The sequence below is a fragment of the Cherax quadricarinatus genome, chromosome 74 (assembly GCF_038502225.1).
Source record: "Cherax quadricarinatus isolate ZL_2023a chromosome 74, ASM3850222v1, whole genome shotgun sequence".
NCBI lineage: Eukaryota > Metazoa > Arthropoda > Malacostraca > Decapoda > Parastacidae > Cherax > Cherax quadricarinatus.
The window spans coordinates 10,728,641-10,741,140 of NC_091365.1; the positions used below are offsets into that span (position 1 = coordinate 10,728,641).

Consider the following 12,500-nt stretch of genomic DNA (forward strand, 5'->3'; position numbering starts at 1 on the left):
AGAATGTCAAACATGCGTTGATGAATTCGAAGATTCTTTTAAACATGGAAAGCCTCTATTACACGACTTTTGACCCACATTGGGACTTAATGAAGCCCCATTATGGGTGAAACGTTGTCTAATATTGACTTTCCCTGTTAAATATCTTTGTAATTACCTTTAGTCACTTTCTAATGAGGTGTTGCCTCTGGCCTGCTGCAGGCTGGTGAAGAACATGGTGATGGAGACGTACGACAACTCTGGTCACTTCGACATCACCTTCATCACGTTCGTGTGGGTGGCCTTCCTGCCCACAGTCACTACCCCGGCCCTCTACGCTGCCTGGAAGATCAGCAGGTAGGTGTGTCTGTGTGATTACCTCTTTCCACTCCCCTATTAATACCTACAGAAGCAGATCTCCGCTCGTGAGGTCGGTCTTTAACTTTTTTTTCATGTAATTCTTTTACACTTTTTATCGGTTGCAACATTAATTTCCGTCCTTATTTCATGGCTCTACCACTGGATTTATTAAAAAAAACTTGTATCTGTTTTTTCTTCTGTTTCCATCCATAACTTCTTAATGTCTCTGTTGCTGGTACTGTGAAGTCTTCTTTATCTTTTGTTTCAATTTGGTTTCTAACCTTATTGTGGTTATCACTTCTCTTAAGAACATAAGAAAGAAGGAACACTGCAACAGGCCTATTGGCCTATGCAAGGCAGCTCCAATTCTCCCATCGGCTGAAGCCAGTGCCTTGACCTAGTGAGGTCAGACACGTCACTTAAGGGAGGAGCAGTGCAGCCGACCTAGTAGCACAAGCTAGTCAGGTCCAACTCACACCCACTCATGTATTTATCCAACCTATTTTTAAAACTACACAACGTCCTAGCGTCTATGACGGTACTCAGGAGTTTGTTCCACTCATCCACAAGTCTATCAGCCAGCGTGGGCATCTACTGTTGACAGCCTACCTTCATAACTTTTGTTGACAGCCTACCTTCATAACTTTATAAGTCATAATTTTCAGCACCGTTTGCCATCATGTAGCTTTTTAGAATTTTTCTAAATTTATTACATATTTTAGGTGTGAGCACCACACGGCTGCTGCATATTCCAGTTTAGCCTAACATGCGTTGTCAATATTTTTTTCTTTTCAACACTTCTCGGTTCATATATTTGAAAGCTATTTCGTAGTTCGTCAGTGTAGGAAAGGAGCTTCCAGTGACAATTTTCCCGGTAATTCCTAGATCTTCAGTCTGATACTTCCAGCATCCTGTTATACGATCTACTCTATGTTTATTTACGTCGCCTGTTGTTGCCTTATCCCATTTTCATTGCATGTCATTTATCTACATTGAATTAAAATCCCTACTGGTTTAGCGCTTCTCCATGATACATTAAACTCCATCATTCCTTTGTTAAATTTATCCGAGTCACTCTGTACTGATCTACGATGAGTTTTATTATTTATTTAACTTAGGATTGTTGCATCATCTTTATCAGACATTAATATAGTTTTTTATTCCTTTTAGCTTCTCATGGAAGGTTCCTTGATGTTACATAAGAACGAAGGAACACTGCAGAAGGCCTACTGGCCCATGCGAGGCAGGTCCAAGTCTCCTACCGGCTTAAGCCAATGCACCCAACCTAGTCAGGTCAGGTCACATTGACTTAAGGGAGGAACACGGCAACCGTCCTGGTAGCACAAGCTATCAGGTCCAACTCACACCCACCCACATCCACTCATGTATTTATCCAACCTATTTTTAAAGCTACACAACGTTCTGGCCTCTATAACTGTACTCGGGAGTTTGTTCCACTCATCCACAACTCTATTACCAAACCAGTACTTTCCTATATCCTTCCTGAATCTGAATTTTTCCAACTTAAAACCATTGCTGCGAGTCCTGTCTAGGCTAGATATTTTCAGCACACTATTTACATCCCCTTTATTTATTCCTGTCTTCCATTTATACACCTCAATCATATCCCCCCTAATTCTACGTCTTTCTAGAGAGTGCACAATTCAGGGCCCTTAGTCTATCCTCATAGGGAAGGTTTCTGATACATGGCTCTTGATTTAGGGAATTGGATCTGTGCTCCAGTTCCCCGAATTAAGCCTGAATGCCTTCCACATCCCCCCTCGGGCGCTGTATAATCCTACGGGTTTAGCGCTTCCCCCTTAATTATAATAATAGTATTCCTTTTAGTATATCACTTGCATGAATTAAAATTATTATCTGATTACATTAAGCAAAATTCGTCAGCAAACAGATCCAGTGTTTCGTGAGGGGGGTCGAGTCACATGATGACCCGCAGCTGGAGCGTTTGGTCACGAGTAAGTACAGATCTTTGTGGCGCCCCGCTGATGATATTTCCCCAAGTGAAAGTTTTCCTTTCATAACTGTTCTGTCAGACAGTCTCCCATCCATTGCAGGACCTTGCCTTTTATGCCTTCTATAACTTGCAGCTTCCTTACCTTGTTAAGGGCTGTTACGCCCTTGGAGCAATCCTCCCCTTCCTTGTATTAACCCTGATTATCTCCAGTAATCACATTTTCTTCCCCTTGACGCAGGTCGACTAAGGAGACTCTCTGCAACTTCCTTCAACTGAGCTTCAGAGGTCGACGGTCCGCCCACACCCAGAGCTTCACGCCCATGTTTTACTCCTGTCACACGGGCGCCGCACACCGCCTCTCTTTGGAGCCTGCCCTGGCCCCTGCCTCGCCCCACGCCCACTATGCTCCCTCCCCCCACCAGGGAGGTCTCACGCCCAACAGAGAGGACAACCCACGTCCCTACTCCCTCGCTTTGCCCTCTTGAGGTGTGTTGATGCCTTTATTTATTAGTAAACAAGAGTCACTATGATTAATCTAACTACAGACAATTCTGGGGGTCACCGCCCCCGCCGCTCGCTTCCAGACCAGCCCTCCTGGTTGACAGCCCGATCAAATTTAGCCTCTTAATGAAAAAGACACCAATGGAATAAATATATTACGAACCTTTTATTGACAACATTTCGCTCACACATTATGTTTTAACAAGTAGCAATCAAATTTACTTGAGAAGAGGGAGGGAGGAAGGAAGAAGATCGAGGAAAGGTGTGTTGAAGCTATTACCTTTGCTAGACTAATAACAGTTCGGACAACTATATGGCTGAGAAATGTTGGATTTGAGAAGAACATGCCTAGAATGAGCCAGTAGTCCTACTACAGGCCTACTGGCTTGTTTCTGTGTGGGATACCAATCAAGTAGGTTCCTGATAAGAGGCTCAGCTATGTTGTATAGGCCATTGTCTTGCTTGAAATTGTTAGATAAGCTGAAGAGTGGTATAAACCTTGGTAATTGATACCGACAAATTTGTTTCACCAAACATTAGGACATATTTATTAGAAAACGTTTCGGTCCTGGAACCGAAACGTATTCTAATGTGTCTTAGTGTTTGCGTAAGTGTCTTTCTAAACCATGTTGACTGATGATTCTAAGATGCTTCCTCTTCGGGTGTCTTCCTCCACTTAACATTACACGGGTGTGCGGCCGTGTGATGTTAAGTGGTTGTGGGAGTGTCAGAGCAAAACGCATAGCGTACTGGCGAGCGTACTTCGCCAGCGTACTGTCGAACAGAACTAGGCCTGTGGATGTCTCTGGATGTTTCACCCACATATATTTTGACACAATCGTTGCAAGGGATTGTGTATATCTCTACAGTTGGCCGAACCTGTTGGTGTTGTCCCTTACTGGTGTGATACGGTACACAAATCACCCGCACATAGAAACATCTTTCTTCTATGTGTGGGTTGTGTATTCTAGTCATGGTATTGTGCTTCTTTGTTCTTTACTGGTGATGCCACTGTAGTGGAGTCACTGGCGGCGTCTTGGTATCTGGTGTTGATGTGTTTACCAATGGAGTTGTTAGGGAGAACCGTGTATCTGTTTTCGATGGTGTCTCGTCTAGGTGAGCTGAAGATATGTGCACGGCGTCTGCAAACTTTCTGGATGCGGAGGGTGGTTAATTAGAAACCATTGACGATGCGTTGCTTAGTCTTGGTATCACTATGTGAGAAGTGAAGAAGGTCATGTCGGCTGGCGAGTTAGCGGTAGACTTCAAAGCGAAACTAATGGTTAACTGTGCAAATTAGAACATCGAGAAAAAAGAAGTGCCGTCGACTTCTTCGAGCGTGAATTGAAGCCAGGACTTGACCTTGTTGAACTTCTGTTGGAGTGAAGGGACGTCCAGTTGTCCTTAGGGGTTTTCGTGGGTATGTCGTCAACATACCGGAGCCAGGTGATGGAATGGATAATGGAGGAAAACGTTCTCGGTTTTGAGGTATTCCATTTATGGGTTTACTAGTACAACACTTAGTGGGGAACCCCGTGGGGAGGCAGAAAGTCTGTTCAGAGATTAGAGATCATTTTCAACAGAGAAATGGTTATGTTACAGGCACTGCATAATCAAATGGTTCTGTTTCTTTGTAAAACCATGTAAAGTCCTTCCACTGGGGAATTTTTCGTGGAAGTTGACATACATAGGCGGTAGTGGTGGTAGTGATGATAACTGTAGTGATGGTTGTATAGTGGAAGAGCTGGTATTGGTGGTAGTGCTGGTAGCTTTGGTTGGGGGTAGGAAGCGATGATGTTAGTGGTAATGTGGTGGCAGTGATAGTAGTAGTAGTAGTAGTAATAGTTGCAGTTTTTTTTTAGTGGTGGTGGGTGTGGCTGTAAAGCAGAGATTGGAGTTTGATGCCTGGGACGAGTAGAAACATTGATCATGTCTCCTTACACCAGCTGCCCCTGTTCACCTAGCAGTAAGTACCTGGGTGCTAGTCTCCTTACACCAGCTGCCCCTGTTCACCTAGCAGTAAGTACCTGGGTGCTAGTCTCCTTACACCAGCTGCCCCTGTTCACCTAGCAGTAAGTACCTGGGTGCTAGTCTCCTTACACCAGCTGCCCCTGTTCACCTAGCAGTAAGTACCTGGGTGCTAGTCTCCTTACACCAGCTGCCCCTGTTCACCTAGCAGTAAGTACCTGGGTGCTAGTCTCCTTACACCTGCTGCCCCTGTCCGCAGTAAGTACCTGGGTGCTAGTCTCCTTACACCAGCTGCCCCTGTTCACCTAGCAGTAAGTACCTGGGTGCTAGTCTCCTTACACCAGCTGCCCCTGTTCACCTAGCAGTAAGTACCTGGGTGCTAGTCTCCTTACACCAGCTGCCCCTGTTCACCTAGCATTAAGTACCTGGGTGCTAGTCTCCTTACACCAGCTGCCCCTGTTCACCTAGTAGTAAGTACCTGGGTGCTAGTCTCCTTACACCAGCTGCCCCTGTTCACCTAGCAGTAAGTACCTGGGTGCTAGTCTCCTTACACCTGCTGCCCCTGTCCGCAGTAAGTACCTGGGTGCTAGTCTCCTTACACCAGCTGTGCCTGTTCACCTAGCAGTAAGTACCTGGGTGCTAGTCTCCTTACACCAGCTGCCCCTGTTCACCTAGCAGTAAGTACCTGGGTGCTAGTCTCCTTACACCAGCTGCCCCTGTTCACCTAGCAGTAAGTACCTGGGTGCTAGTCTCCTTACACCAGCTGCCCCTGTTCACCTAGCAGTAAGTACCTGGGTGCTAGTCTCCTTACACCAGCTGCCCCTGTTCACCTAGCAGTAAGTACCTGGGTGCTAGTCTCCTTACACCAGCTGCCCCTGTTCACCTAGCAGTAAGTACCTGGGTGCTAGTCTCCTTACACCAGCTGCCCCTGTTCACCTAGCATTAAGTACCTAGGTGCTAGTCCCCTTACACCAGCTGCCCCTGTTCACCTAGCAGTAAGTACCTGGGTGCTAGTCTCCTTACACCAGCTGCCCCTGTTCACCTAGCATTAAGTACCTGGGTGCTAGTCTCCTTACACCAGCTGCCCCTGTTCACCTAGTAGTAAGTACCTGGGTGCTAGTCTCCTTACACCAGCTGCCCCTGTTAACCTAGCAGTAAGTACCTGGGTGCTAGTCTCCTTACACCAGCTGCCCCTGTTCACCTAGTAGTAAGTACCTGGGTGCTAGTCTCCTTACACCAGCTGCCCCTGTTCACCTAGCATTAAGTACCTGGGTGCTAGTCTCCTTACACCAGCTGCCCCTGTTCACCTAGCAGTAAGTACCTGGGTGCTAGTCTCCTTACACCAGCTGCCCCTGTTCACCTAGCATTAAGTACCTGGGTGCTAGTCTCCTTACACCAGCTGCCCCTGTTCACCTAGTAGTAAGCACCTGGGTGCTAGTCTCCTTACACCAGCTGCCCCTGTTAACCTAGCAGTAAGTACCTGGGTGCTAGTCTCCTTACACCAGCTGCCCCTGTTAACCTAGCAGTAAGTACCTGGGTGCTAGTCTCCTTACACCTGCTGCCCCTGTTCACCTAGTAGTAAGTACCTGGGTGCTAGTCTCCTTACACCAGCTGCCCCTGTTAACCTAGCAGTAAGTACCTGGGTGCTAGTCTCCTTACACCAGCTGCCCCTGTTCACCTAGTAGTAAGTACCTGGGTGCTAGTCTCCTTACACCAGCTGCCCCTGTTCACCTAGCATTAAGTACCTGGGTGCTAGTCTCCTTACACCAGCTGCCCCTGTTCACCTAGCAGTAAGTACCTGGGTGCTAGTCTCCTTACACCAGCTGCCCCTGTTCACCTAGCATTAAGTACCTGGGTGCTAGTCTCCTTACACCAGCTGCCCCTGTTCACCTAGTAGTAAGCACCTGGGTGCTAGTCTCCTTACACCAGCTGCCCCTGTTAACCTAGCAGTAAGTACCTGGGTGCTAGTCTCCTTACACCAGCTGCCCCTGTTAACCTAGCAGTAAGTACCTGGGTGCTAGTCTCCTTACACCTGCTGCCCCTGTTCACCTAGGTGTTATCCAAATAGTATGGGTAGCATCCTGGGAGAGAAGATTAAAGGATCCCACGTGAAATAAATCAGACTGATGACATACATGACTTGATTGAGTTATCGTGGATTACAACCCTCCGGGTTAATAATCCCATCAGAATAATCTTGGATGGTGTCACTGTAACACCATTATGGTGTCACTGTGATACCAGAATGGTGTCACTAACCATAATGACGTCATTGTAACACCATAATGGCGTCGCTGTAACACCATAATGGCGTCGCTGTAACACCATAATGGCGTCACTGTAACACCATAATGGCGTCACTGTAACACCATAATGGCGTCACTGTAACAACTGGATGAGTGGAGAGGTCTGCTTGTCACTGGTCCTCCACAGTTCAGGACCAGAATGTTTACCTTCTAAGTGCTCCACAGAAGTCATGTATAAGCAATTGAAGAAAGCCTTTACTATTGTTTTTTTTTCAGTATCATGGGTTTTTTTCAGCTTCATGGTTATTTTTCAGTTTCATGGGTTTTCTTTAGTATCATGGGCTTTTTTCAGTATCATAGTTTTTGTCAGTAGCATGGTTTTTTAGTGGCATGTTTTTTTCAGCAGCATGTTTTTTTTTTCAGTAGCATGGTTTTTTTCAGTAGCATGGTTTTTTTCAGTAGCATGGTTTTTTTCAGTAGCATGGGTTTTTTCAGTAGCATGGTTTTTTTCAGTAGCATGGTTTTTTTCAGTAGCATGGTTTTTTTCAGTAGCATGGGTTTTTTCAGTAGCATGGGTTTTTTCAGTAGCATGGTTTTTTCAGTAGCATGGTTTTTTTCAGTAGCATGGTTTTTTTCAGTAGCATGGGTTTTTTCAGTAGCATGGTTTTTTTCAGTAGCATGGTTTTTTTCAGTAGCATGGTTTTTTTCAGTAGCATGGTTTTTTTCAGTAGCATGGGTTTTTTCAGTAGCATGTTTTTTTCAGCAGCATGGGTTTTTTCAGCAGCATGGGTTTTTTCAGTAGCATGGTTTTTTCAGTAGCATGGGCTTTTTTCAGTAGCATGGGGTTTTTCAGTAGCATGGTTTTTTCAGCAGCATGGGTTTTTTTCAGTAGCATGGTTTTTTCAGTAGCATGGGTTTTTTCAGTAGCATGGTTTTTTTTCAGTAGCATGGGTTTTTTTCAGTAGCATGGTTTTTTCAGTAGCATGGGGTTTTTCAGTAGCATGGGTTTTTTCAGCAGCATGGGTTTTTTCAGTAGCATGGGTTTTTTCAGTAGCATGGTTTTTTCAGTAGCATGGGTTTTTTTCAGTAGCATGGTTTTTTCAGCAGCATGGGTTTTTTCAGTAGCATGGTTTTTTCAGTAGCATGGTTTTTTCAGTAGCATGGTTTTTTCAGTAGAATGGTTTTTTTTTCAGTAGCATGTTTTTTTTTCAGTAGCATGGTTTTTTTTCAGTAGCATGTTTTTTTTTCAGTAGCATGGTTTTTTTTCAGTAGCATGGTTTTTTTTCAGTAGCATGTTTTTTTTTCAGTAGCATGGTTTTTTTTCAGTAGCATGTTTTTTTTCAGTAGCATGGTTTTTTCAGTAGTATGGTTTTTTTTCAGTAGCATGTTTTTTTTCAGTAGCATGGTTTTTTTTCAGTAGCATGTTTTTTTTTCAGTAGCATGGTTTTTTTTTCAGTAGCATGGTTTTTTTTCAGTAGCATGTTTTTTTTTCAGTAGCATGGTTTTTTTTCAGTAGCATGTTTTTTTTCAGTAGCATTGTTTTTTCAGTAGTATGGTTTTTTTTCAGTAGCATGTTTTTTTTTCAGTAGCATGGTTTTTTTTCAGTAGCATGTTTTTTTTTCAGTAGTATGGGTTTTTTTCAGTAGCATGTTTTTTTTTTTTTCAGTAGCATGGTTTTTTCAGTAGCATGTTTTTTTTCAGTAGCATGGTTTTTTTTCAGTAGCATGGTTTTTTTTCAGTAGCATGTTTTTTTTTCAGTTGCATGGTTTTTTTTCAGTAGCATGTTTTTTTTTCAGTAGCATGGTTTTTTCAGTAGCATGTTTTTTTCAGTAGTATGTTTTTTTTCAGTAGCATGGTTTTTTCAGTAGCATGTTTTTTTCAGTAGTATGGTTTTTTTTCAGTAGCATGGTTTTTTTTTTCAGTAGCATGTTTTTTTTTCAGTAGCATGGTTTTTTTTCAGTAGTATGGTTTTTTTTCAGTTGCATGTTTTTTTTTCAGTAGCATGTTTTTTTTTCAGTAGCATGGTTTTTTTCAGTAGCATGGTTTTTTTTCAGTAGCATGGTTTTTTCAGTAGCATGGTTTTTTCAGTAGTATGGTTTTTTTTCAGTAGCATGGTTTTTTTTCAGTAGTATGGTTTTTTTTCAGTAGCATGGTTTTTTTCAGTAGCATGGTTTTTTCAGTAGCATGGTTTTTTCGGTAGTATGGTTTTTTTCAGTAGCATGGTTTTTTTTCAGTAGCATGGTTTTTTTCAGTAGCATGTTTTTTTTTCAGTAGCATGTTTTTTTTTCAGTAGCATGTTTTTTTTCAGTAGCATGGTTTTTTTTCAGTAGCATGGTTTTTTTTCAGTAGCATGTTTTTTTTTCAGTAGCATGGTTTTTTCAGTAGCATGGTTTTTTCAGTAGCATGGTTTTTTCAGTAGTATGGTTTTTTTTCAGTAGCATGGTTTTTTTCAGTAGCATGGTTTTTTTTCAGTAGCATGTTTTTTTTCAGTAGCATGGTTTTTTTCAGTAGTATGGTTTTTTTTCAGTTGCATTTTTTTTTCAGTAGCATGTTTTTTTTCAGTAGCATGGTTTTTTTCAGTAGCATGGTTTTTTTTCAGTAGCATGTTTTTTTCAGTAGCATGGTTTTTTCAGTAGTATGGTTTTTTTTCAGTAGCATGGTTTTTTTTCAGTAGTATGGTTTTTTTTCAGTAGCATGGTTTTTTTCAGTAGCATGGTTTTTTCAGTAGCATGGTTTTTTCAGTAGTATGGTTTTTTTCAGTAGCATGGTTTTTTTTCAGTAGCATGGTTTTTTTTCAGTAGCATGTTTTTTTTTCAGTAGCATGTTTTTTTTTTCAGTAGCATGTTTTTTTTCAGTAGCATGGTTTTTTTTCAGTAGCATGGTTTTTTTTCAGTAGCATGTTTTTTTTCAGTAGCATGGTTTTTTCAGTAGCATGGTTTTTTCAGTAGTATGGTTTTTTTTCAGTAGCATGGTTTTTTTCAGTAGCATGGTTTTTTTTCAGTAGCATGTTTTTTTGAGTAGCATGGTTTTTTCAGTAGCATGGTTTTTTCAGTAGTACGGTTTTTTTTCAGTAGCATGTTTTTTTTTCAGTAGCATGTTTTTTTTCAGTAGCATGGTTTTTTTTCAGTAGCATGGTTTTTTTTCAGTAGCATGTTTTTTTTTCAGTAGCATGGTTTTTTCAGTAGCATGGTTTTTTCAGTAGTATGGTTTTTTTTCAGTAGCATGGTTTTTTTTCAGTAGCATGGTTTTTTTTCAGTAGCATTTTTTTTTTCAGTAGCATGGTTTTTTCAGTAGCATGGTTTTTTCAGTAGTATGGTTTTTTTTCAGTAGCATGGTTTTTTTTCAGTAGCATGGTTTTTTTTCAGTAGCATGGGGTTTTTTCAGTAGCATGGTTTTTTTTCAGTAGCATGGTTTTTTTTCAGTAGCATGTTTTTTTTCAGTAGCATGGTTTTTTTTCAGTAGCATGTTTTTTTTTTCAGTAGCATGGTTTTTTTTCAGTAGCATGTTTTTTTCAGTAGCATGGTTTTTTCAGTAGCATGGTTTTTTCAGTAGCATGGTTTTTTCAGTAGTATGGTTTTTTTTCAGTAGCATGGTTTTTTCAGTAGCATGGTTTTTTCAGTAGTATGGTTTTTTTCAGTAGCATGGTTTTTTTTCAGTAGCATGTTTTTTTTTCAGTAGCATGGTTTTTTTTCATTAGCATGTTTTTTTTCAGTAGCATGGTTTCTTTTCAGTAGCATGTTTTTTTTCAGTAGCATGGTTTTTTCAGTAGTATGGTTTTTTTTCAGTAGCATGGTTTTTTCAGTAGCATGGTTTTTTCAGTAGTATGGTTTTTTTTCAGTAGCATGGTTTTTTTTCAGTAGCATGGTTTTTTTTCAGTAGCATGGTTTTTTTTCAGTAGCATGGGGTTTTTTCAGTAGCATGGTTTTTTTCAGTAGCATGGTTTTTTTTCAGTAGCATGTTTTTTTTCAGTAGCATGGTTTTTTTTCAGTAGCATGGTTTTTTCAGTAGTATGGTTTTTTTCAGTAGCATGGTTTTTTTTCAGTAGCATGGTTTTTTTTCAGTAGCATGGTTTTTTTCAGTAGCATGGTTTTTTTTCAGTAGCATGGTTTTTTTCAGTAGCATGGTTTTTTTTCAGTAGCATGTTTTTTTTTCAGTAGCATGGTTTTTTTTCAGTAGCATGGGGTTTTTTCAGTAGCATGGTTTTTTTCAGTAGCATGGTTTTTTTTCAGTAGCATGGTTTTTTTCAGTAGCATGGTTTTTTTTCAGTAGCATGGTTTTTTTCAGTAGCATGGTTTTTTTCAGTAGCATGGTTTTTTTCAGTAGCATGGTTTTTTTCAGTAGCATGGTTTTTTTTCAGTAGCATGGGTTTTTTTCAGTAGCATGGTTTTTTTTCAGTAGCATGGGGGTTTTTTCAGTAGCATGGGCTTTTCGATTCTGGGCCATTGAAATCGCCGAGTCGTGCCTCGGTCCATCAACACAGTCAATTCCCGCTGCTTTCAACTGTATTTGGCCACCAGAGCAGAGAGAAGATTGAAAATCAGCTGGAATTGAATTTCTTGCCAGACGACGAGACCAGTTAATGCTCGGAGACAACATAAGCTCGAAAAAGAAAGCATTTTGTTATTGTTTTATGAGAAGATGGGAGGTTATCACATTCTGTTATCTGCAGGTCTCTCCCTCCTGACGCGGTGGTGAGGTTTGACGGGTTTGTACCTTGGGGTCTTCTCTGAGAGGAGTGCCACTCTTCCCACAGGGTGCCACTCTTCCCACAGGATGCCACTCTTCCCACAGGGTGCCACTCTTCCCACAGGGTGTCACTCTTCCCATAGGGTGCCACTCTTCCCGCAGTACCTGACTAAGAACCCAGCATCTCTCTCGGTATAAATATCTGGGATATTTCCCACATTGTGGAATGTGTTTTAGATTTGATTTACTTGCTTTGTCATTAGGGTTTATCTAATGTGAGGCTGAATTGATGACAATAGCGAGTTGATAACGAATTGTCATTGTTTGTCTGGTAACGTTAGCAATTTCGTGTTTAAAACACACTGAACAAGCCAACTATATATTGTTGAAGCACCGACCACAAGCTGACACCCCAGAGCCCGACGCCCACGACCCATACCCCCCGACCCATCCCCCCCGACCCATCCCCCCCGTCCTCAGTACCCAGCCCAACACCTCTAGGAATGGTTGACACCCAGAGCCCGACGCCCACGACCCATACCCCCCGACCCATCCCCCCCCCGTCCTCAGTACCCAGCCCAACACCTCTAGGAATGGTTGACACCCAGAGCCCGACGCCCACGACCCATACCCCCCGACCCATCCCCCCCCGTCCTCAGTACCCAGCCCAACACCTCTAGGAATGGTTGACACCCAGAGCCCGACGCCCACGACCCATACCCCCCGACCTATCCCCCCCCGTCCTCAGTACCCAGCCCAACACCTCTAGGAATGGTTGACACCCA

General features: G+C 42.3%; 1 protein-coding gene across 1 annotated transcript in view; it reads left to right on the top strand.

Moving 5' to 3' along the window:
* LOC128700233 (orexin/Hypocretin receptor type 1) overlaps positions 1 to 12,500 on the top strand; it is a 220,932-nt gene that overhangs the window by 185,971 nt on the left and 22,461 nt on the right. Inside the window, exons 6-7 of the mRNA XM_070100787.1 lie at positions 202 to 336; positions 2,553 to 2,800. Coding sequence (XP_069956888.1) covers positions 202 to 336; positions 2,553 to 2,799 — 382 coding nt within the window. The 3' untranslated portion in view covers position 2,800. The remainder of the gene's footprint in view (positions 1 to 201; positions 337 to 2,552; positions 2,801 to 12,500) is intronic.